Source organism: Petaurus breviceps, unplaced genomic scaffold, assembly GCF_028583685.1.
Source record: "Petaurus breviceps papuanus isolate PSGF00001 unplaced genomic scaffold, PetGlider_PUasm1.0 207, whole genome shotgun sequence".
NCBI classification, from domain to species: domain Eukaryota; kingdom Metazoa; phylum Chordata; class Mammalia; order Diprotodontia; family Petauridae; genus Petaurus; species Petaurus breviceps.
This window is the reverse complement of record NW_027185850.1, coordinates 449100-472813: the sequence shown is the minus strand read 5'-3', so window position 1 is coordinate 472813 and position 23714 is coordinate 449100. Positions and strand designations below refer to the sequence as shown.

The 23714-nt window shown below is 39.1% G+C and overlaps 1 protein-coding gene across 1 annotated transcript in view; it reads left to right on the top strand.

The window, feature by feature from the left end:
- Positions 1-23714, top strand: part of LOC138164769 (serine/threonine-protein kinase TNNI3K-like) — a 370349-nt gene that overhangs the window by 100763 nt on the left and 245872 nt on the right. Inside the window, exons 7-9 of the mRNA XM_069092731.1 lie at positions 9642-9780; positions 18710-18854; positions 18947-19051. Of these exons, the coding sequence (XP_068948832.1) occupies positions 9642-9780; positions 18710-18854; positions 18947-19051 (389 nt within the window). The remainder of the gene's footprint in view (positions 1-9641; positions 9781-18709; positions 18855-18946; positions 19052-23714) is intronic.

Here is a 23714-nt window from a genome sequence, read left to right as displayed (position 1 = left end):
CTGTGTACAAACACCTGTGTACAAACAGCTGTGTACAAACAGCTGTGTACAAACAACTGTGTACAAACATCTGTGTACAAACATCTGTGTACAAACAGCTCTGTACAAACATCTGTGTACAAACAGCTATGTACAAACAGCTGTGTACAAACAGCTGTGTACAAACAGCTGGGTACAAACATCTGGGTACAAACATCTGTGTACAAACAGCTGTATACAAACATCTGTGTACAAACAGCTGTGTACAAACAGCTGTGTACAAACAACTGTGTACAAACAGCTGTGTACAAACAGCTGTGTACAAACAGCTGTGTGCAAACAACTGTGTACAAACAACTGTACAAACATAATACTTGAACCACAGACTTGAAAGGGACAGTCATCAGATGGAGCAGGACCTAGACATTACAGGCAATGTATCTCCATTGAGGGGAGCTATTGGGTTGCCACACCATGCAGAAGTACTGAGGAATGTTTGCTAGAAGCCATGGGAAGAAACATAGTAACAAGGATGATCTCCAAGGCCCTGAGGCCATTTCTGCACATTGACCAACTTCAAAGGTCTTCCTGGGAAGTGGGGCTTGGGTCCAATTGCTTGCCTTTTGAATTCCATGAACTCTGGTAGCTTTCAGAACCTGGACAGCATCTGACAAACCTGAAAATTCAGTGGGGGGTCAGTGCTGCCTCCTGTCTGATCATAGGCCAGATTTCTGGTGCTGGGAAGCCTCCCAGAACATTTCCCAAAATGCACCAAGTCTATGCTGTTCAGACCTCACTTCATACAAATTAAGCCAAAGTGGTGAATTAACTTTGCTTTCTTGTGGTCAGTGTTAACTTAGAGTGAGTACGTGCTTGCATAAACATTATAGTTCATCGAACATCTCTTCATTTCTGTCACTTAGGAGAATATGTATAATGCAACACCTGAGAAATGCCTCTATTCAACTGTCATAGACAATCATTCAGATAATTCTATAAAGGAAACCTCACCAATTTTTCCCAAATTACATTTCAGGTGTTAGTGCTTAGTTATTCATATGAATTTCTCAGCTCTGATTTTCACTTTGCATGGGCAGACACAGTCATCAGGAAGATTGGACTCACAGCCTGCCATCCTCAGTCTGAAACTGAACACCCCATCCACCCACCCACCTATTATACTTCCTGATTCACTTTGATGTTCTATGATGAACGCTGGAATAGTCATAGCTTTCTCCTTGGAATTTACCTTAAACTATAAGTAAGAAAATAAGGAAATCTTTTTTGAGGTTAAACCTCAAAGGCCAATATGCTGGATAACAAAACCAAAACATGCTTTGGCAATCCCATTTCAGTCTTCTCCATGTATGTCTTTTGGCTTACTCAAGGGCAGAATGCTGTCTTTAGAAATACACTTCAGTGCCCTTCAGGAGAGTCTTAGAGTGTAGAGCAAGGTTCTATCTGTGTACTCAGCTGTTTCTTGTTGCTTTTGCCCTCAGAAATAGGCATATGCTTGGACACTCTCAAAGCTGTGAAGCATGACCTCTAGCCAGAGTTTATTTCTCATTTCATTGATGTGTTACTTAGAGAGCACTGGAGTGCACTGAAGAATCAGGCATTGAAAATGCATTGGAGCGGGGTGGAGCCAAGATGATAGAGAGAAGTTGTGTGAGTTCTCCCCAGTTTCCCTCAGAAACAATGTTAAATCAAGCCTCTAAAAGAATTCTGGAGTGACAGAATCCACAAAAAGTCATAGGGGAAACAATTTTCAATCCCAAGATAACTTAGAAGGATTTTAGGAAAAGTCTGTCTCACTTGGGCAAAAGGGGAGGGCAACCCAATGCAGGTGATGTCCAGGAAAGCCAGTGGGAGACTCTTAGCCACAGCACAGATCAGCAGCCAAGGTCCCGTGGTTCTGGCTCAGTAGGCCAGTAGCACAGAAGTGGGCAAACTTCGAGCATTGGAACCCAGTGCACAATAGGCAAGACCAGGCCAGGCCACCCTAATGTAGTAGGCAATCCACCAGCCCCAGAGGTCCCAGCTCAGAAAATCAATGACCAGATCCCTAGCCCCCAGGGCAAGAAGCTTGGGACAGTTACCCCTGTACCCCAGGAGCAAAGATCAACTTTTAGAAAAGGCAGAAAAAAGATCCCTGTCCATAGAAAGCTTCTAAGGTGACAGGGGAAATCAGAACACTAACTCACAAGAGTACCACAATGTTAAAATGACTATGTGTGAAGCCTTAAAAGGGAATATGGATTGGTCTCAAGGCTACAAAATCCTTTTGGAAGAGCTCAAAAAGGATTTGACAAATCAAGCAAGAGAGGTAGAAGAAAAAATGAGAAAAGAAATGAGAATTATGAAGGAGAATTATATACAAAAAATAGTTAATATCTTGGAAAAGAAAGCATAAAAGTTGACTGAAGAAAACAACTCCTTTAAAAGGAGAATTGATTAAATGGAAAAAGAAGTACAAAAGCTAACTGAAGAAAATAATACCTTAAAAATTAGAATTGGGCAAGTGGAAGCTAATGAGTCTATGAGACATCAAGAATCAATCAGTCAAACAAAATCAAAAGAATTAAAACATAGAAGAGAATGTAAAATACCTAATTGGAAAAACAGCTAACCTGGAAAGTAGATCTAGGAGACATAATTTAATAATTATTGGAATATATGAAAGCCACAGTTAAAAAAAAGAGCCCAGACAGCATTTTTCAAGAAATTATCAAGGAAAAGTTCCCCAATATCCTAATGCTAAGTGGTAAAAGTCATTGAAAGTATCCACCGATCACCACCTGAAAGAGATCCCCAAATGAAAACTCCTAGGAGTACTGTGGCCAAATTCCAGAACTATTAGGTCAAGGAGAAAATATTGCAAGTAGCCAGAAAGAAACAATCCAAATGCCAAGGAGCCATAGTCACTATAGCACTTTATTTAGCAGCTTCTACATTAAAGTATTTAGAAGGATTGGAATATGATGAAGGCAAAAGAGCTTGAATTACAACCAAGAATCAACTACCCAACAAAACTGAGTATAATCTTTCAGAGGAAAAGATGGACATTCAGTGAAATAGGGGACTTGGAAACTTTCCTGATGAAAAGACCAGAACTGAAAAGAAAATGTGATCTTCAACTACAAGACTCAAGAGAAGCATAAAAAGGTAAACAGAAAAGAAAAATAAAACACATGGTGTTCAGTAAGGTTAAACTGCTTATATCCATTCATGGGGAGATGAAACTTGTGACTGTATCTCTATTATGGCAGTTAGAAGTATACTTAGACCGAGGGTCTGAGTACGAGTTGACTTTGATGACTTTGATGACAAGATGACTTTGATCCAAAAAGATTAAGGGGTAAAAAAAGAATTGTACTTGAAGATGAAATGGGAAAGGCAGAATTGGGTAAATCATATCACATGAAGAGGTGTGAAAGACCTATTACAGTAAAGGAAAAGAAGGGAGGGGGTGAACATTTTTTTTGAACCTTACTCTCATTGGATTTGGCTCAAAGAGAGAGTAGTATACACACTCATTTGGGTAGAGAAATCTGTCTCACCACATAAGGAAAGGGGAAAGGGGGAAAGAAAAGAAAGTGGGTGTCTGAAAGAAGGGAGGGCAGATTGGGGGAGGCAGTGATCAGAAGCAAAATACTGGTGAGAAGGGACAGTGAGAAAGGAGAGAGAAAATTGTAAAAAGGGGAGGGGAATAGAATAGAGGAAAAAACAAGTGAGTAATCATAACTGTGAATGTGAATGGCATGAACTCTCCCACAAAATGAAAGCAAAAAACAGAGTGAATTAAAAATCAGAATTCTACAATATGTTATTTACAAGAAACGCATGTGAAGTAGAAGACACAGAGTAAAGGTAAAAGGCTGGAGCAGAATATATTATGCTTCAGTTGAAGTTAAAAAAAACAGGGGTAGCAATACCGATCTCAGACAAAGCAAAAGCAAAAATAGATCTAACTAAAAAGACAAGGAAGGAAACTACATCTTGATAAAAGATACCATACACAATGAAGTAATATTAATTCTAAACATATATGCACCAAGTGGCATAGCATACAAATTCTTAATGGAGAAGTTAAGTGAGTTACAAGAAGGAATAGATAGCAACACTATACTAATGTGGGACCTCAACTTTCCCCTCTCAGAAATAAGTAAATCTAACTACAAAATAAACAAGAAAGAAGTTAAGGAGGTGAATAGAAGTTGAGATAAGTTAGATATAATAGACTTAATCGAAAAAACTGAATCGAGATAGGAAGGAATATAGGTTTTTGTTTTGTTTTGTTTTCTCAGTGGTACCTGATACCTACACAAAATTGACCATGTATTAGAGCATAAAAACCTCACACTCAAATGCAGAGAGGGAAATATTCAATGCATACTTTTCAGATCATGATGCAATAAAAATTACATTTTCCAAGTCATGGAAAGATAGATTAAAAATTAATTGCAAACTGAATAATCTAATCCTAAAGAATGAGTGGGTCAAACAACAAATCACAGAATCAATCAATAATTTCATAAAAGAGAATGATAGTAATGAGACAATATACCAAAATTTATGTGATGCAGCCAAAGCAGTACTTAATAGAAATTTTATATCTCTAAACACTTACTTGAATAAAATAAAGAGCAGATCAATGAATTGGGCACGAAATTTCAAAAGCTAGAAAAATGAACAAATCAAAAATCCCCAAATGAGTACCAAATTAGAAATTCAGAAAATCAAAAGAGAAATTAATAAAACTGAAAGTAAAAAAAATATATGAAACTAATAAATAAAATTAAGTGCTAATTTTATAAAAATAAATAAAATAGATAAACTTTTCTTAACTTGATTTAAAAAAGAAGAAAACCAAAATACCAGTTTTAAAAATGAAAAGGGTGAATTCACCACTAATGAAAATGAAACTGAAACAATAATTAGGAGTCAATAAATCTAACAATCTAAATGCAATGGATGAATATTTAAAAAAAATATAAATTGCCCAAATTATCAGAAAATAAAACACTTAAATCCATTTTAGAAAAAAAAGATTGAATAAGCCACCAATGAACTCCCTAAGAAAAAAATCTCCAGGGCCAGATGGATTTTTAAGTGAATTCTTCCATACATTTAAAAAAACAGTTAATTCCAATACTACATAACTATTTGGGAACATAAGTGAAGAAGGAGTTCTACCAAATCCATTTTATGACATGAATATGGTGCTTACACCTAAACCAAGAAGAACCAAAACACAGAAAAAAAAATTTTATAGACCAATTTCCCTAATGAATATTGATGCAAAAATTTTAAATAAAATATTAACAAAGAGATTACAGTAATTTATCATCAGAATAATATACTTTGACCAGGTGAGATTTATACCAGGAATACAGAGTTGGTTCAATATTAGGAAAAACTATTAGCTTAATTGATCATATCAATAACAAAACCAACAGATATCTTATGATTATCTCAATAGGTGCAAAAAAAAAGCTTTTGACAAAATACAGTACTCATTCCTATCAAAAACACTGGAGAGTATAGGAATAAATGGGGTTTTCCTTAAAATCATAAGTAATATCTATCTAAAACCATCAGCAAGCATTTTATGTAATGGAGATAAACTAGAAAGCTTCCCAGTAAGATCAGGGGTGATACAATGATGTCCATTATCACCACTATTGTTCAATATTGCACTATATATGTTAGCTTTAACATTAAAAGAAGAAAAAGCAATTGAAGGAATTAGACAAAGGCAATGAGGAAACAAAACTATTGCTCCTTGAACATGACTTGATAGTACACTTAGAGAATCCTAGAGAATCAACTAAAAAAACTACTTGAAATAATGAACAACTTTAGCATAGTTGCAGGATATAAAATATACTCACATAAATCATAAGTATTTTTATATATCACCAATAAGTTCAGCAAGGAGAGACAAAAAAAGAAATTCCATTTAAAATAACTATAGACAATACAAAATATTTGGGGAGTCTACTTGCCTAGACAAACCCAAGAACTATATGAACATAATTACAAAACACTTTTCACACAGTCATATCTAAACAATTCAAAAAGTATCAATTGCTCATGAGTAGGCAAAGCTAATATAATAAAAATAACAATTCTACCTAAATTAATTTACTTATTCAATGCCATATTAATCAAACTACCCAAACATATTTTATAGAGATAGAAAAAAAAAATAATAGCAAAGTTCATTTGGAAGAACAAAAAGCCAAGAATATCAAGGTAATTAATTTTTTTTTAATGCAAAGGAAGGTAACCTAGTCTTACTAGATCTAAAACTATTTTATAAAGCAGCAATCATCAAAACTATTTATTACTGTCTAAGAAATAGACTAGCGGATCAGTGGAATAGATTAGGAACACAAGACACAGTACTAATTGTTTACAGTAATCTATTGTTTGGTAAATCCAGTGATTCCAGCTTTTGGGATAAGAACTCACTCTTTAACCAAAACTGCTGGGAAAATTGGAAAACAGTATTGCAGAAACTAGGCATAGACCAACATCTTACACCCTATACCAAGATAAAATCAAAATGGGTACACAATTTAGATATAAAGGCTGATAGTATAAAGAAACTGGGGGCGGGGCAAGGTATAGTTTATTAGATTAGAAGGAAAGCAGAAAGATGGGGAACAATTTTTACAGCCAGTGTTTCTGATAAAGGCCTCTTTTCTAAAATATATAGAGAACTGAATCAAATTTATAAGAATACATGTCATTCCCCAAATGATAAATGGTCAAAGGATATGAACAGGCAGTTTTAAGTTGAAGAAATTAAGATATGTGTGTATATATATATGTATATATATACACACATATATATGTATATGTAGTCATGTGAAAAAATGCCTTAAATCACTATTGATTAGAGAAATAAAAACAACTCTGAGATACCACATCACACCTATCAGATTGACTAATATGACAGAAAAGGAAAAATGATAAATGTTAGAAAAGCTGTAGGAAAATTGGGATATGATCACATTTTTGGTGGAATTATGAACTGACCTAGCCATTCTGGAGAGCAACTTGGAACTATGTCCAAAGGGCAACCAAACTGTGCATACCTTTTGATCCATCAGTGCCTCTACAAGATCTGTATCCCAAAAAGATCATAAAAGGGGGAAACACCTTTCACATACAAAAATATTTATAGCAGCTCTTTTTGTTGAGGCAAAATATTGGAAATTGAGGGAATTCTCATCAGTTGAGGAAATAATTGGACAAGTTGGTATATGAATGTATGAAATGATAAGCAGGAGAATTTCAGTAAAACCTGGAAAGACTTATATGAACTGATGCTGAGTGAAGTGAGTAGAACCAGGAGAACATACACAGTAACAACAACATTGTGCAATGATTAACTTTGAACTTAGCTTTTCTCAGCAATACATTCATCCAAGACAATTTTGAAAGACTTATGACAGAAAATGCTACCCACATTGAGAGAAAGACCTATGGAGCCTGAATGCAGATTGAAGCATAGTATTTTTACTTTTTTTGTGTGGAATTTTTATTTTGTTCTGTTTCTTCTTTCATAACCTAACTAATGTAGAAATATGTTTATGTGATTGCACATGTATAGCCTACATCAGATTGCTTGCCATCTTGGGGAGGAGGGAGAGAAGGAAGGGAAAAAAAATTAAATTAAAATCTTATAAAAATGGATGTTGAAGACTATTTTTACACATAATTGGAAAAAATAAAATACTACTTACCAAAAGAAAGGAAAAGAAGAGAAAATGCATTGGAAAGTGCCAACTGAGATGATTGAAAAACTCTGCACTTCTCTGGTTCAGTAGCAGCAAGGATGTGCACCATGCATGCTATCTGAGGACCTTTCCTCTTTGGAGATTAACCGCATGGTTCAGCAGGAACATAAAGGGAATCTTTACATGTTGGGTGGGGAGATAAGGTTGTTTACTTGCTGTGAACATATCGTCACAGTCTTGTGAAATTATGCTAAAATAGGCATGGGGCTTTTATGATAAGCGCTTGGACTCCTCCCTGCCAGGGAAGGCACCACAAATGCAATTTATGGCTGCAGTGGTCCCCTCCTGCATTATACTGACAAGGAGAATGTTACATTAGCTAGAAAGAAATGTGCTTCACATGTCAGCCCTCTGGCTATTCATTCATTTATTTCTTTGGAGAAGAGTTGATGTTTCCTACTGTGGGCAATATTCCCAAAATGTATAACCATGGGGCTTAATAGACAATAGATTTTAGAGATATATTGTGCCTACCCTTTACAGATCTCATCACTGGGATTTATGAAGTGTGTGCATTAGTTACTAAACTGTATATGCTAGTAAATGCTAGTGTCCCTAGAGGTAAAGGTGACTACTCTGATTTCCCTTGAATTTAAGGGAATAGTTTACAATATTGTTTACAACTATAAACAAACACTTGAGAAGGGAATGAACTCTTTATAGTCACAGTTGGAGGTTTTTTTTTTCATTTTTTGTTTTAAATGAGATAACACAGCTCCTTTTCTCTTTTCTCTGCCCATTGCAGAGAAATGGGATGGAATTACAGCATGGAATCAGAGGACTAGGCTTTGAATCTCCCCTTGGATTCTCACTGTCTATGTGATATTAACTCCCTTAAGTTCTCTGAGCCTCAGTTTCATCATTGGTAAAGGGAGGAATTTGGGTTAGACAACTTCTGGAGCCCATTCCCACCCTAGAGTCATGGTCCCATGAATTGATGCATTTTGCCATATTCTAGCTAAGGCAGGACTCCCTGCTATTCCTGCTGCCCCTGATTGGGTTGTCCGAAAATGTGTGTGTGTGTGTGTGTGTGTGTGTGTGTGTTTGAAGGGGTGGATGTCTCTGGGAAGCCTGTGAAGGTCCCACCAACTGAGAGGTTAGAGATTTGCTGAGATTGTCATCCTCAGAGGAGCCCCGCATAGGGGAGAGAAATGGTCAGCATGGAGACGTCCCTGAGGCTCTCTGGAAGCTCTGAGAGTCATCCAAGCTCTTTTGGTGGGAGGGGAATGGATTTGGTAAGTGTATGCCTGGGGACAGGCCCTCCTGCTTTTGCCTGTGGAGGTTGGATGAGATGATCTCAGAGATCCTGTCCCAGACTGGATCTGTGATATCTGTAATTGCTGGGATTCACTCTGTACAAGGAATAAGTAAAACCCCTTGGAGATGCCACAGAGACTTTCATAGAGAATTCAGATTCTGCGGAGGAATGGAGGAGTGATCACCAATGCCAAGATGCAAAGAACAGTAGAGAGAAATAAGGCACAAGGAAAGCCTCCTGGATTTGGTTGGAAAGAAATCAGAGCTGGCTTTCAAGAAGCCCAGTTCCATGGGATGTCAGACGGATCGCAGGGCTCGAGGAAGTACGCTAATTGTGAGGAGACAGAGGGCTGGCCTGCCAAGCTTGTAGTGAGAGTCCATTTTGCTTTCACAACCATTGCCTTCATTTGAATGACAAGATATCTCATTTCCCCCATTTTAATTATGAAAAATAACAAGACAGAGAGGATAAGGGACTCTAGCTCTCCAGGTGTGACAAAGACTCTTCTCTGAGAATACTGACAGTGATACACTCCTTCATTCATTATATTTGAACTATTTCTAATATCTGATTTAAATGAATGGTGTCTTTAGGTAACACGTCTCCTGCTGAAATTTGGAGCCGATGTGAATCTGAGTGGGGAAGTTGGAGATCGGCCTCTCCACTTAGCGTCTGCCAAAGGATTCCTTAATATTGCAAAACTCTTGATGGAAGAAGGCAGCAAAGCAGATGGTAAGGTATTATTTTTAGCTAACAGAAAACTAAAATGGTGGTTTATAAATTGTACCAGCATTGGGTTGTGAAAAAAAAATCAGACTCTGGTTTTGCTCTACCTATATTTTTAAAGTTTCTTTTTAAGTTTCTTTGACTGACCCTGAAATTGCATCTGTTTCTGGAGCTCCCTGTGAATAGCTTCCTCTAAGAAAGCAGTGGACCCCCTCCTCTGAAATTACCTCTGCTACCAAGAGGTTAAATGACTTACCCAGGTTATTCAGCCAGCTGCCTCTCAGGCCAGCACTAGTCTGGTCACTATTTCATATTGCCTTCCATACAAAGGCTTTACATCAGTAATACCCTTAAGCCCTGGAGTTAAGGGAATGCTGTCGAGCAGCTTAGCCTTGAGTTTATAGAATGCCTGATGCCTCTAAAACAAGCTTCTTAACCTGGGGTCCATGAACATGAATAGGAAAATATTGTGTGAATTTCCCTTCAATAGAATTGGTTTCCTTTGTGTACCTATTCATTTAATTTCATGCATTAAAAGCATTCTTTGAAGAGATCCCAAGGCTTCCCCGGGATGCCCAAGGGGTCCATGACACAAAAACCTTAAGGATCCCAGCTTAGGAGCAAAGCAGGAACTTCTTGCTCTTGGTGGGTGTCATCTCCCCATCAGAGAACGGGCCCTTGGAAGACAGGGATGGTTTTCACCTTTTTTCCCTCTCCAGCACTTATCACTCAGCACCTTTTCTTAGCACTTCAGAAATACTTTTTGACTAGGCTCGGCCCTCTCCCTGCCCCCCTCCCCCCACCCCCAGCCAGAGTCTGGCACAGAATTGGTGCTGAAGAAATGATGGTGGATTGACTGACACATCCTGAGTTCAGTTTTGAAAATACATCAAACTCTTACCTGACTTTGTGAAGCTTCCCCTTGACTTTACAAATCTGGAAACTAGAGGATGTTCCCAGAGATCTTGACAGGATTTTGATTTTGACAGGAAAAAGTGTGATTGAGTATGATGCAGCTGTAGACATTCTAAGGCCAGGGGGAAGTCAAGCTTTAGACGGTTCTCATCCCAAGTGCCATTTGTGACCATTGTTCAGAAGCAGAAACAGAAAAAAAACATCTTCCTGCCCACTCCCTCCCCTTTTTGGACACAAGTTCTCCCAGTGTAGATCTGCTTGCTGAGAAGTCCCCTCAGGCATGTAGAAGCCAACCTTCTTCCATTGACCCCCAAGAGACCTAATTAAAAACACAGCTGGAAAGGCTGCTGGCCTTTACTACACATTTCAGAAATGGACAAGACTGTCAGACCTTGGCAACTGCCAGCTTCTTGCTCCAGAGTACAGATTGATTTCCAGTTAATCCAGCTAATCAGTGGTTTCACCTTTTCCTGATGAAAGCCCAAAGCTCCCACCAGAGAAGAAAACAGGAAAGGAGGCCAAGGCCCTTGTTATTCTAGCAAAAGAAATTGAGTGTGTGTGTGTGTGTGTGTCTGTGTGCATTTAAAATTGTGATAACATGTGGCTTTTTATGTTGTGAAGTGTTTGTTTAAAAAAAATCAAGTGTCACAATTCACTTAGAATGCGCTCCTTCCAGAAGGCCTCGAGGGGGGCTTGGGAGCCATTCATTTTTCTGGTGGAGAATAAGTGTTGTTGTTGCTGTCATTCACTAGATTCAACTGTATTTCACTCTTCCTGACCTGTGGACTATACTGTCCACATTTTTTTTTTAGCAAAGATATTGGAGTGGCTTCCTATTTCCTTTTCCACTGGAGTAAGGCACACAGGATAAGTGACTTGCTCAGGGTCACACAGCTAGTAAATATCTAAGACCAGATTTGAATTCAGGTCTTCCGTGACTCCAGACCCAGTACTCTATCCACTTTGCCACCTAGAATGGGTAGAGCTGTGCTTCTATCCATAAATCAATTAGTCAATCAACAAATGTGTATTATCCTTCTTTGACCTTTCTTCTCTCAATCACTTAGTCAATCAACACATCTATAAAGGGCTCACAATGTGTCAGGCACTGAACCACACTCTAGAGAAACAGAGTCCTAAAGGAAACACAGTCCCTACCCTCAAAGAGTGGCCTTTTTTCCATTTTAATTGGCATCAGGAACTTCTTCCATTTCACTTTTTATTACTAAAATCAACATCAGACCTTCTCCCCTGAGCACTTCTGAGGCTCCATGTTGTCAGAACAAATGTCGCTTATGAAGGGCATGTGCTTAGGAGCAAAACATCCTTCTGCAGAAGGACTGAAAGGTGGAGCGTGCCCACTCCCTCCTACACTCTAATATCAGACCGTACAAATTTAACATTTTCACTAAGACTCACGCGTGCATTATATGCCTCCTACTCTCTCATTTTTAAAGATGTGGAGCCAGCATGACTCAGATTTCTAAGTGTGTTTCCCTCCTCTTCAAGCATAACCTTGATATTTAAGACCTGTTTGCACTAAACCATTACTGCAAAAAAATAAACGGAAGGTGCCGTGGGCCTCCTGCCCACCAGAGCCCAGCGCTTAGTATTTGTCAGTTCATTTATTCTGAAAAGCAGGCTAAGCTTCCAGATGATTTGGTTTAGACTGGACCTTCACCACAGAAAATGTACGGAAGGGGAAGATGAAATGAATGACCCGTAAAGGAGCACAATTTGAAACCTGGTATTTACAGGGGGTTGTCATGGAAACCCAGAATGTCACAAACACTTTAGAATGAAAATAAATTCCAGCTATAAAATTAGCCAACTGTAATTCTGGAAATAGCCACCAAGGTTCAGGATGTCGGGGAGACCAACCTATTCTGAGTGTTATGTTTTAACTGTCTTGTCGTCCTCCTCCGAGTTTGGGGGTCAGTGACACCAGCAAAATCAAGTGCCCTTTCCCCTTCCTCCAAGGAGAATGGTCAAGCCAAAATGGTCAAGCAGCTGCACATTGCAAAGTGAGGTCTTGGGATTTTCCTTCCTCATCAAGATGAAAAAAGGCCACTTTCCACCGCATAAGCCAGTCACTGTGCCATGTGATCAGAAGTGACATGCCAGCTTGTCACCCAGCCCTTTTGACACGCAGCAGCCTGGGACAGAATCCTTTGTACTGTGATCAAACAAATGGAGGTTGCATTTTGTGAAATTTCTGGGTGAAGGTATTCCATTCACACAGTCATCTTTCCTACCAAAAGCTCGTTTATAGGAGCAATTCAGAAAACAGTTTGCCCCTGAGAATGGCTTTCTTGTCTCTTGGAATCAACTTTTAATATTGTTCAGGTAAAAATAGTGATGACAATGAGGAAGATGGCCATGATGATGATGGCAGTCGTGACAATAGCAATGCCCAACATCAAAAAGAGATGCAATGATGGTGTGGGCTATGAACTGGTCTAGAATGACTTTGCAATTTAAAGGTTCTCATCAGATTCTGCTGAATAATATATTCTCTGTTTTCTGTCATTTTTGTCAATCAGTTGATTAGCAAGCTTTGATTAATTGACTGCTATGAGCCAGGAACTGTGCTAAGAAGCAAACAGTCCCTGCCCCCAGCTTACATTCTCATGGGAAACATGTAAGCCTATAACTCTCCAAAGTGTTGGACTTGGCATTGGACTGGACCCAGGACTTCATTGGTATAGGCAAATGCTGGTGAACTAATTCCTTCCCCCAAAGAAGATTAGCACCAACCCGGGAGCTTTTGAGCTTAGAGCAGCCTATGACCACTGACAGGTGGTTATTTCTAAAGGTTTATATAGCTGAGTATGTGCCCAAAGTAAGATTTGGCCTCAGCTCTTTCTGACCACAAAAGCAATTCTTTATCTATTCTTCTTCTCAATTGTTCCAAGTTAAAAAAAAATACACAAAATAAATTCAAAATAATTTCAAGGGTCGTACTAGGAGCTGGAAGACCAGCCATGGTCTCATTTTCCTTTGCACCACCTCCGGGATAATGTGGCTGAGAGAGACACCAGACAAGGTGTCAAATGCGAGATGATAGTGATGATGATGAGGATTCCACATGATGTGGAATGAGATGAATTCTGTTAGAAATGGCAATGGTTTCCAATGTACTGGGCTGTGCCCAGCAGTTTATTGCATCGCAGATAGGGATCTGCATGGTACCTTGAAGGTTTCCGAGTTGAAGTCTCTCATTTCAGGAAAAGTAAAATATAGTTAGGGTGAAGGGGGAAGAATGAGTAACCAAATATGTGTCACACAGGTAGTAAGCAGTGATGTCAAGCCTTATCACCTGATTCTAAATCTCGCACTCTTTCTGACACTTTCTATCTGTCTATCTAATGTATCGTGAGAGAGAGAGAGATTCCTTATTCATAATCTTCAATAATACCCAGTATTTGTATGAGGTATGTGTTTTTTTAATATTTTAATTGTTATTTAAAAAATTAAATTCAGAAAGCTACCAGCCACCCTAGTGCAGAAAGAGCTCTGGTTAGCTGGATGCTGTTTCTTAGGTACTTCAGTGGACATTACGTCCATGTAGTGAATCTACTTGTTTGGGATCCTGGGTCTGAAGAAAACTCCTCCTTCCCATGTCTTCTGTGGACATCATCATCTTTATTTCCTTCTCTTCCATTCCCATGGCTATTTTGATTGTGTTCATTGGACCAGCATGGCTTGAGAAACAGATACACTTGTAAAACCAAGAATCTTTTCCTCATTACCAATTTGTTGTTGGTGCTGTTGTTATTTTGTTTTGTTTTAGAGCAATCAGTATTAAACATGTTTCCTCTTGCTAATTTATATAAAAAATATGATAGATCTGTTTCCTTGGGTCCATGTACTTTTGAAATGAAAGATTAGGAGTGGCTAGGTGGGGCAGTAAATACAGCACCAGCCACGGAGTCAGGAAGACCTGAGTTCAAATCTGGCCTCAGACACTTAACACAAAAACTAGCCATGTGACCTTGGGCAAGTCACTTAACCCCCATGGCCTTGCCCTCCTCCTCCAAGAAAAAAGCAAAAAAAAAGATTAAAAAAAGAAATGAAACATTAATAAAGAACTTGAATTATAATAATTTCCTTTTTTTTTTTTTAGCAGAAGTGCTGTTTCACTGGGGAAGGAACTCCCATGATAAGCTTTCTGTTTTGATGTGGATAGTAGTTTTTCTGCCACAGTCTTCAAGAATTATGTAGGGCATTGAGAGGCCATGTGACTTGCCCAGGGTCACCCAGAGAGCATATGTCAGGGACAGGATCCTACTTCCCCAGGCCAGCTTGCTATCTACTATAACAGGGGTGTTAAACTAGCACTTTCAAACCTCCAACACTCCTGAAAGTAAAACAAACCAGATTCAAATGTCATTGGAAAGTGTTTAACAAAATAAAGGAAATACAATAAAACACAGACAATGTTAGTGGTTTTCTAAGTCAACCTGCAGCCCTCAGAGATCCATTTCTATTTCCTACTTACTATTGCACTACAAACCATTGCCTTTCTCATTTTAATCATGATGATCCTGATGGCCAAGGTGGTACTGATGCTGGTGATGGTAACAGTGACAGCATGTGAGGCTGAAGAATAAAAAAGCCCTTTGTAAACATTATCTCCTCTGAGCCTCACAACCATGCCGAAGAGGAGGGTGCTTTGGGTGGTTATTATCCTCATGCACAGAGGAGGAAATTGCAACTTAGTGTGGTTAGTTTACTTTCCAAGGGTGAATTTTAATAAATTCCACCACCATTTATTAAATTCTTCCTTTACATCAGGCACTGGGTAACAAGATAAAATTCATACAGACTTTGCCTTCAAGGAATTTCCATGATGGACACCAGCTTGAAAATAAAATCAAAGTACAAAATAAATACAAAGTGATTTTTGTTGGGAGAGGGCATTCATAATGGAGAGAGTCAGGAAAGGTAACATATGAGCTGAAGGGGCCTCAAGAGATGTGGAGGAGAGCATACCAGGTATAAGACCAGCCTCTAAAAGGGATGGAGATGGTGGATGCAAACTCACAGAGAGGAAACATAATATAGAACATTTGTGGTCACGTATCTAGAAAGGATTGGTCAACCATCCACTCAGTATTTAGTAAGCATCTACAACGTGCCAAACCATGGAACCAGATTTTCCTCATTCCAAGTATTGCATTCTAATGTTTCTTCAAGTGCACAACACCAAATATATGGGACATTGACTTAGTAATTTTCCTTGATTTTTTCCATTGAAATGTGAATCAAAATATGTATTGTTCATGACTGGCACATAGTAGATGCTTAAAACACATTTACTGACTGATTGCTAACCATTCATTTTTTGTGAACACTGAAGTCCCCACATAATAGTATTTTTGGGTTTTGGAGCCTCTGTACAAGGGAGATCACATAATAAGTATATTCTTCTGATTACAACCTTTTTGACACTCTCCAAGATGGACCTGTTTTATGTAAAATTATGTTCTGTAAGCAATAGGAGTAGCAATGGGAAGTTTTTTTGGTGGAAATTCATTTTTACCAAATGAATTCACAAATATCTGATGAAATTAATCAAGACAGAATGTCACAACATGGAAAATTTATAGTGCAAACAAAAAACAATCACCTTATTTTCCAGTCTCCTTACTCATTCCTTAAAAAAAATCAACATGAAAACGCCTGACCGAATGGAAAATAAAACTTTAAAGAATGAAAAAGTTGATCATGAAGAATAATCTATTCACTACTTTTTGTAAAATTATGGAGTTTGCTATAGAGCCTACTGACCTCCACAATGAGGTGCTAATAAGAACATGAAAGGGCAGTGGATTTACATGAGTAAATATCACAGGATTAGTTCTGGTTTCCCCAGAGTAGGGGTAATGCCATCTCATGTGACTGAGAGGGAGATGACTGGCAGGAGCTCAAACATATGAATCATTGAGAATCTGTGAATTTATTATCCTGGGATCATCAATATGGAGCTGGAGAGGGCTTCTGAGGTCACCGAGACCTTTATTTTTGTTGTTTTTCAGTTGTTTCATTCACATCCATCTCTCCATGAACCCATTGGGGGTTCTCTTGGCAAACATACTGGACTGGTTTGCCATTTCCTTCTCCAGCTCTTTTTACAGATGAGGGAACTGCAGTAAACAGGGTTAAGTGACTTACCCAGGGTCATTTAGCCAGCAAGTGTTTGGGGTCAGATTTGAAGTTAAGAAGATGAATCTTCCTGGCTTCAGGCTCAGTGCTTTATCCACTGCACTACCTAAGTGCCCTCACCTTTATTTTACAGATGAGGAAACTGAGGCCCATAAAATCTAAAGGACTTGTCCAGAGCCACATTGCTAGTAAGTGTTTGAGGCAGGATTTCAGTCTATTTTTTTCCTGACTCCAAGTCCAGTATCTGCCCACTATGGCACAGTGTCCTTACTTGAATGTGCTTAGAGCTGAGGAAGAAAGATTTGAAGGCAACCTTGGATCTTCTCCAGTTTGCAGTTTTATTAAATGACATATTTATAAAAGGCTGATTTGGTGCCATCCATATGATTCGTGCGAGTTTGCCACAATAGGATCATGGAGGGTTGACGTTGTGCAGATTAGTAGCATCAAAAGCAATGTTCTTTCTTATCGATAATTTGAATCAGCCAGTGTTTATTGAGCCCTGCTGTGCTTGTCCCAGGTGATGATCTGGAGAGATTGTTCTATGCAGTGTAATCTGTTAGCCTACATGCTTAAGGATACAAAACAATGCATCAACAGAATAAACCAAAAATACAATGAAATGGTCCCTTCCCTCAAAACAACATGTCATCTACTGGAACTGGGAAAGGGGATACAGGGTGGGTTCAGATAAGTAAATGCAATATCCAATAAATACAAAATAAATATAACCTAATTGAGGGGGGCACTATCAAGGGTGAGATCGGGCAGTGTCTGAGATGAGCCTTGCACTGTCATCCCATTAAATGACCTTATACATCTTGGTTCTTCTATGTCTGTTCCGTCTCTCAGCCTTTGACATCACTACCTCAAATAAGGAAAGACTGTTCAAGAGACAAGTTAAAAGGTGAAATAATTATTATGGTTTCTACATTGAGACCTTCCACTTCAGCATGTTACCATCGCCAGCCTTTGTGAGATGTAAACTTGCATATGCATCCACACCACGAGCCCTCTCTGGCCTGATGATCAAGCCAGTTTTACTAGGTATAATATCAAAAATCAGCTCAATAAGGTAATATGGCAACAATACATTCACCTCCTGATAGGCCTTAACAGAGGCTTTGCTAGTGGGGAGGAAACCCTGCAGCTCTGTATCAGTGCAGCTCTACTTACAGAGCCATTTCCCCAGTTCCATTCAAACAGATCATCTGGATGCCCAAAGAGCAGCTAACTACATCATCCTTCAGGGTACTAAGGGTAATTTCAAAGAATACAGGTTTATAATATTATACCTCACAAGCCTCTATCTAGTGTCCTCCCCACTGGTTTTCAATTAAATAGCCCTAATTCCCTTTTAAAAAGTGTATTTAATAATATATTATAGTAAGAATTGTTGGAATAAATCATACCTCTAAAATTAGGGGAATTCTCCCCTTATAAACCAAAGTTTCTGAGGCGATTTGTATCATACTTTGGCAACACATGGTCAAAGTTTAAACTCATTACCCATTAACCATAAGTCCATTTTTCCCTTCGTGTGTTCCTTATGAAGTTCAATAAGAGGGAAGGAGAGGCTGAGGTATGAGATATCCAGTCATGTGAATATAAGCTCCTGGAGAGCAAGAGGAGGGTTCAGTATGCTTATTTTGTAATGATCTCCCTTGTATCCCCAGAACACAGCTCAGGGGCTTGATAAATGCTCATTGAGTTGAATTGAATTGAATCACCATCAATTAGAATTTACTGAGGACATCCTGGGCACAGTGAATGTTACTAAGCAATTGCTGAAATGGAAACCGAATGATAAACAGTCACAATAACTTGTTCCATCCTCTGTTGTTGGTGACAGTGAATGCCCAAGATAATGAAGACCATGTACCTCTCCATTTCTGCTCTCGATTTGGACACCATGATATTGTAAAGTTTCTGCTCCAAAGTGATTTTGAAGTTCAGCCACACATAACTAATATCTATGGAGACACACCTTTGCACTTGTGAGTATGAAGAATTGGCATTTGGGTCTGCAAGGTAGGTTATGTGACTCTCCCAGCATTTAAAAAACAACCTATATTTTCTCTAACCCTAGGGCTTGCTACAATGGAAAATTCGAAGTTGCCAAGGAAATAATTCAAGTGGCAGGAACAGAAAGTCTGGCAAAGGAAAACATCTTTAGTGAAACAGCTCTTCACAGGTAAGGGATATTTCAAGGAATCATAGAGTTTCAAAAGGGACCTGATTTGAACTGCATCTGCTTAACAGTTCTCTGTATACCATGCCTACTCAGTGGTTATCAAGGTTTTTCTTAAAGACCTTTCCAGGTCCACACTTTGGGAGAGTTCCAATCATTAGGATTTTTGGTTTTCTTCCCCCCCCCCCGAGATTAAGCCTAAATCCACCTTTCCCCAACTTCGAACCATTGCTCCTGACTTATCTCTATGAGACCAGTCAGACTAAATCCAATGGGAGAGTCTTTCAAATATCGGAGGACAAATACTGTGATGTACTCCCAACTCTGCTATTTTTCAGGCATCCCCAGTTCTTTCAATTAATTTTAATTTCACATGAATGTAAGCCCTTTTATGGCCAAGCTCCTGGACTTCATAATTTTCTCCAATAAAACATCTTCCTGCAAGATTGCATCAATTCTGAAACTTCCAATTCCTTAGTCCCTCCCTGAGCCCTGCGCCCCCTCCCTCCCTCTGACTGGAAACCTTGGACAGCTCCTTCCAGATCGTCCATTTACAGAAGGGGCCCAGGGCTAGCTTGGTACCCTCCCTCCCCACCTTTCAGCTTCTTCTGATGTGTTCTTTTTCCCCATTAGACTGTGAGCTCCTTGCAGGCAGAGATGGTCTTTTGACTTTCTTTATATTGCCAGCACCTAGCCCGATTCCTGGCAGATATGAGGTGCTTCATAAATGCTGACTGACCCTTCACTAACCTGGCTGCTTTCTTCTCCACATTCTTTGGCAAGTTCATGACCATCCCGAAGTGTGAAACCCAGACTTGAATACAGTACCATAGTTGTGGCGCGATCAGATAAGAGTACAGAGACAGTATCACCTCCTCATTTCTGGAAGTTCTGCCTCTTTTGATGCAGGCCTGAATCGAGTGCAATTTAAATACAATTGTCACCTGAAATGGGTGCTCATCTAAACTGGACATGAAATCGCATATGCCAAACAAACCAAAGCACAACAGATGTTGCAAACACAGAGACAGCAGAAGCTGAGGAGAGGGCAAGGGGCCCAGGCTCGCCGTGTAGCAGAGAAGGGAGAGGCAGATGCTATAGTCAGGACAACAGATGGAGTCGGAGGCAGCTGCTGCCATCATAGCAACAGCCACAAAGACAGCGACTGACATTGTCATGGCAACATGCATATCAACATCTGTAAGCATACTGTTCCTCTCCCTCTTCATTCTGGGGGAGGCTGCCAAGAGCGGCAGCTCCCAAAATCTCTCTCCTTTTCCAGATTCTTATTGCAGGAGCTCAACAGCAACAAATGTGATGCATTTTTACTGTATTCTACTATATATGTATTTTTTTTTGTCATTAGCATCTTGGGTGCAAATGTACCTACCTTTCTAAGGAACCCATCTGTCATTCTTTAAAAGCATAGTGCCCAAGAAGGCACCGACTTCCTTCTAGGAACCTGTGAGAAGCCATTACAAGGCCAGCTTGCTTTCAAAAACACATGCAGGCACTGACTTTAATTTGGGAAAAGCATGGGAAAACGCAACAAAGTCCACTTCTCTCTAAGTACCTAATCAGGTTTTGGGTGCATTCTTTGATTTAATTAAGGACATTAGTTTTGTTTTTCATCAAATAATTATAAGCCTTTTGGTATCACACAATCCTTGAGAGTTGGGATTGGTTCATTCTTTCTATTTCTATCCCCAGGCACAATGCCTGGCACATAGTGAGCACTTAAGAAATTTGTACTAATTGGTTACTTAGCTACTATGCAGTAAAAATAATTTTCATCTTCATATTTGTTAAAAAATAAATGACTAAAATCACATATGAAAATATATAGACCCTACATAAGAACTACTGGCAAAAACAGGAGAAAGCTACCCTCAGAACCTCCAGAGTGCTGCTTTATTAGGGAGTGAAATCAGTAAGAGACACAGTCTGGAGACAGCTTGAAGTGCTGACTCCTAATCTCAGCCTTTGTCTACAGTTAAAATGAAGCAACATTTGCCTGTCTACATCTATTCAACTATCCACTGTGCAGAACATTGCACCTGGTGTGAGGCAGAGTCAAAGTTTAGATAAGAAATGGTCACATCCAGCATTAAGTTCAAAGACAAATAGATAATTCCAGTAGCTTTCTTTCTATACTTCTTTAAGATTTCTAAAGCAAACGACAGAAAATGCATAACTATATGTGTATATGTGTGAAGCTACGTGTACAGCTCCAACTCTCTGTATCTCTAGCTCATCTCCACCTAATTTACATGGGGTCCAAAGTATTATTTGATTATTATAAAGAATTGTTGGAATGGAAACCCTCTCTATGGAGAAAGATCAGAATCTCTTCTGTAGCTTTCAGTCTTTGAGACTTGTCTGGGCACTCAAGAGGTAGGTGAGTTGGTCCAAATTAAAAATGAATTGATATCAGAGGCAGAACTGTCGAGTTTGGACCTCTAGCCATTACAAAATGCAGTACCGTGTGATGACTGAGGTGTTTGACTGTAAGCTCTTAGAAGGCAGAACATATTCAGTTTTCTCTTGTTATCCCAGTCACCTACTGCTACCCACACACTAAGTCCTCAGCAAATGCTTCTAGATTGATTGGTTGGAGAGTTGTAAACCAAAGTCTCTGAAATCCAAGAAAAATGACTGATGGTGGAAATCCCAGGGGGTTTTATGAAGATATTGGTGTTCTAGTTAAACTTTAAAGAGAGGATAGAACATTAACATGCAAGGAAGGACAGACAACCAGAAGAGAGAATGGTGTGAGTAAATACAAGGTTCATACTGTGTTCAGAGAATGAACCTCAGAGTGGTTGGACTAGCACATACTATGTGTGCAGATATTCATATGAGTTAAGGTAGAAAAGTTAAAGCAATACCAATTTGTGGAGAATTTAGAAGGCCAGGAAAAGGAATTAAACTTTTACTCAGGTTGCAAAAAAAAGTCTTAAAATAATCTGGTATAGAAGTGTGTCATTGTTAGAGATCTGTGTGCATATTCGTCAACTTCTTGGCAGCCTCTGGTTAGAGCATTTTCCTGGGAGTTACTCATTAACATAGCCTATATTGATTTAACAATATTGATGAATAATTGGGTAAATGAATTATTTATTTCATAATATACTTGCATAATATACTTTTGATCATTGATTAGTAAGGGAGAAGTTTTGGAGACTCTCCTCCAATTCAGATGATGCAATCAGAAAGGTAGCCACACATGGTTAATCATTTAACCCTGACAGCAGTAATATCTACCACTGCCGCCATGGGGAGCAAATGTATGCAAGTCTGCACAAGATGAGGGTGGAGGGAAGTAGCCCAGTGGAAGTGTTGCAGAATCATAGATTTCTTTGATAGTTGGCACCATGCAGCCTATATCTAATCAACCTCATTTTACAGATTAAGTAACTGAGGTCCAGGGAGGTTAAGGGAAACGCCTGAGGTTCCCTACTTAGTAAATGGCAGAGCCAACATTCAAACTCAGCTCCTGCATCTCTAAACTAAGTGTCCTTGTATCTGTATAAGGGAAGAACCAACATAAGAAACCCTCAGCTCACACAGAGGCTTTTGGGTTTGTCTTAATGATCAAACAGCATCCAACCAAGGGAAGATGTTAACACCTCTAAGAGCAGTTGGTACCAAATATCCCCACTTCCAATTCAATTCAATAAACATTTATTAAGTACCTACTATGTTCCAGGTACTGTGCTAAGCACAAGGGTTAAGAAAAGAGGTAAAAGACAGTCCCTGCCCTCAAGGAGCTCACAGTCTGTGATCAGCACAATTCCTTTCCATGAACTCCAATTGGTACCAATGATGTGTAAAATCCCTTCTGCTCTATTGCCAGTTTAACTGGCACACAGCTACAATCAAAGATGTTTCAGATCCAATACATGATTATGCTTTTATTTTTAAAGAAATGAAAAACTTTTTGAATATTCTCTAGCCAAAAGCTATGTGCATTTCTGGGAAAACACCCATTCAGTGTACAATACACATAATTCAGAGCTTACTTTTGACCTCTCAGATGCCGTGGTTCAGCTCATGTTATATATATATATATGTGTGTGTGTGTGTGTGTGTGTGTGTGTGTGTGTGTGTGTGTGTGTGTGTTATAACCTACAGGAACCCTTTTTTGATTCCCCTAATCATCAGTGTTTTCTCCCCAATGACCTTTAAATATATATTTATCCATTTACATCTGCTCTTACCCTCCCCTATTCAGGCTATAAGTTCCTTGAGGACAGAAACTGACTTTCATTTTGTCTTTGTGTTTCCATTTTTTAATAGAGTGCCCTCTGATCAACAGTAGGCACTTAATAAATGCTCATTACATTACACTGGAATGGATTGAGTGATCTCTTGGTAGCACTCTATGATAGGGCTATATCCCAAATGAACAGATAGAGTCGGGAGGATTTCTTCTGGCCTGCTTTTGTCCTTTCTGATTTCAGGAGTTTTGCTCAGAACCTGATGCAGCCACAGAGCCAGCCTCAAGTAGAATTGTGAGTCAATCGTTTGTTTGCTTTTGCCTTCTTCCTCAGAGTGTCTTTGGCGCCATCCTCTCTACTCTTGGCTCCTTCCCAGGTCCTTGCCCTGGCTGCCATGTCACGGGATCTTGGTTTTATGGGAAACAGTGGAAGGAGCTCTGACTTTT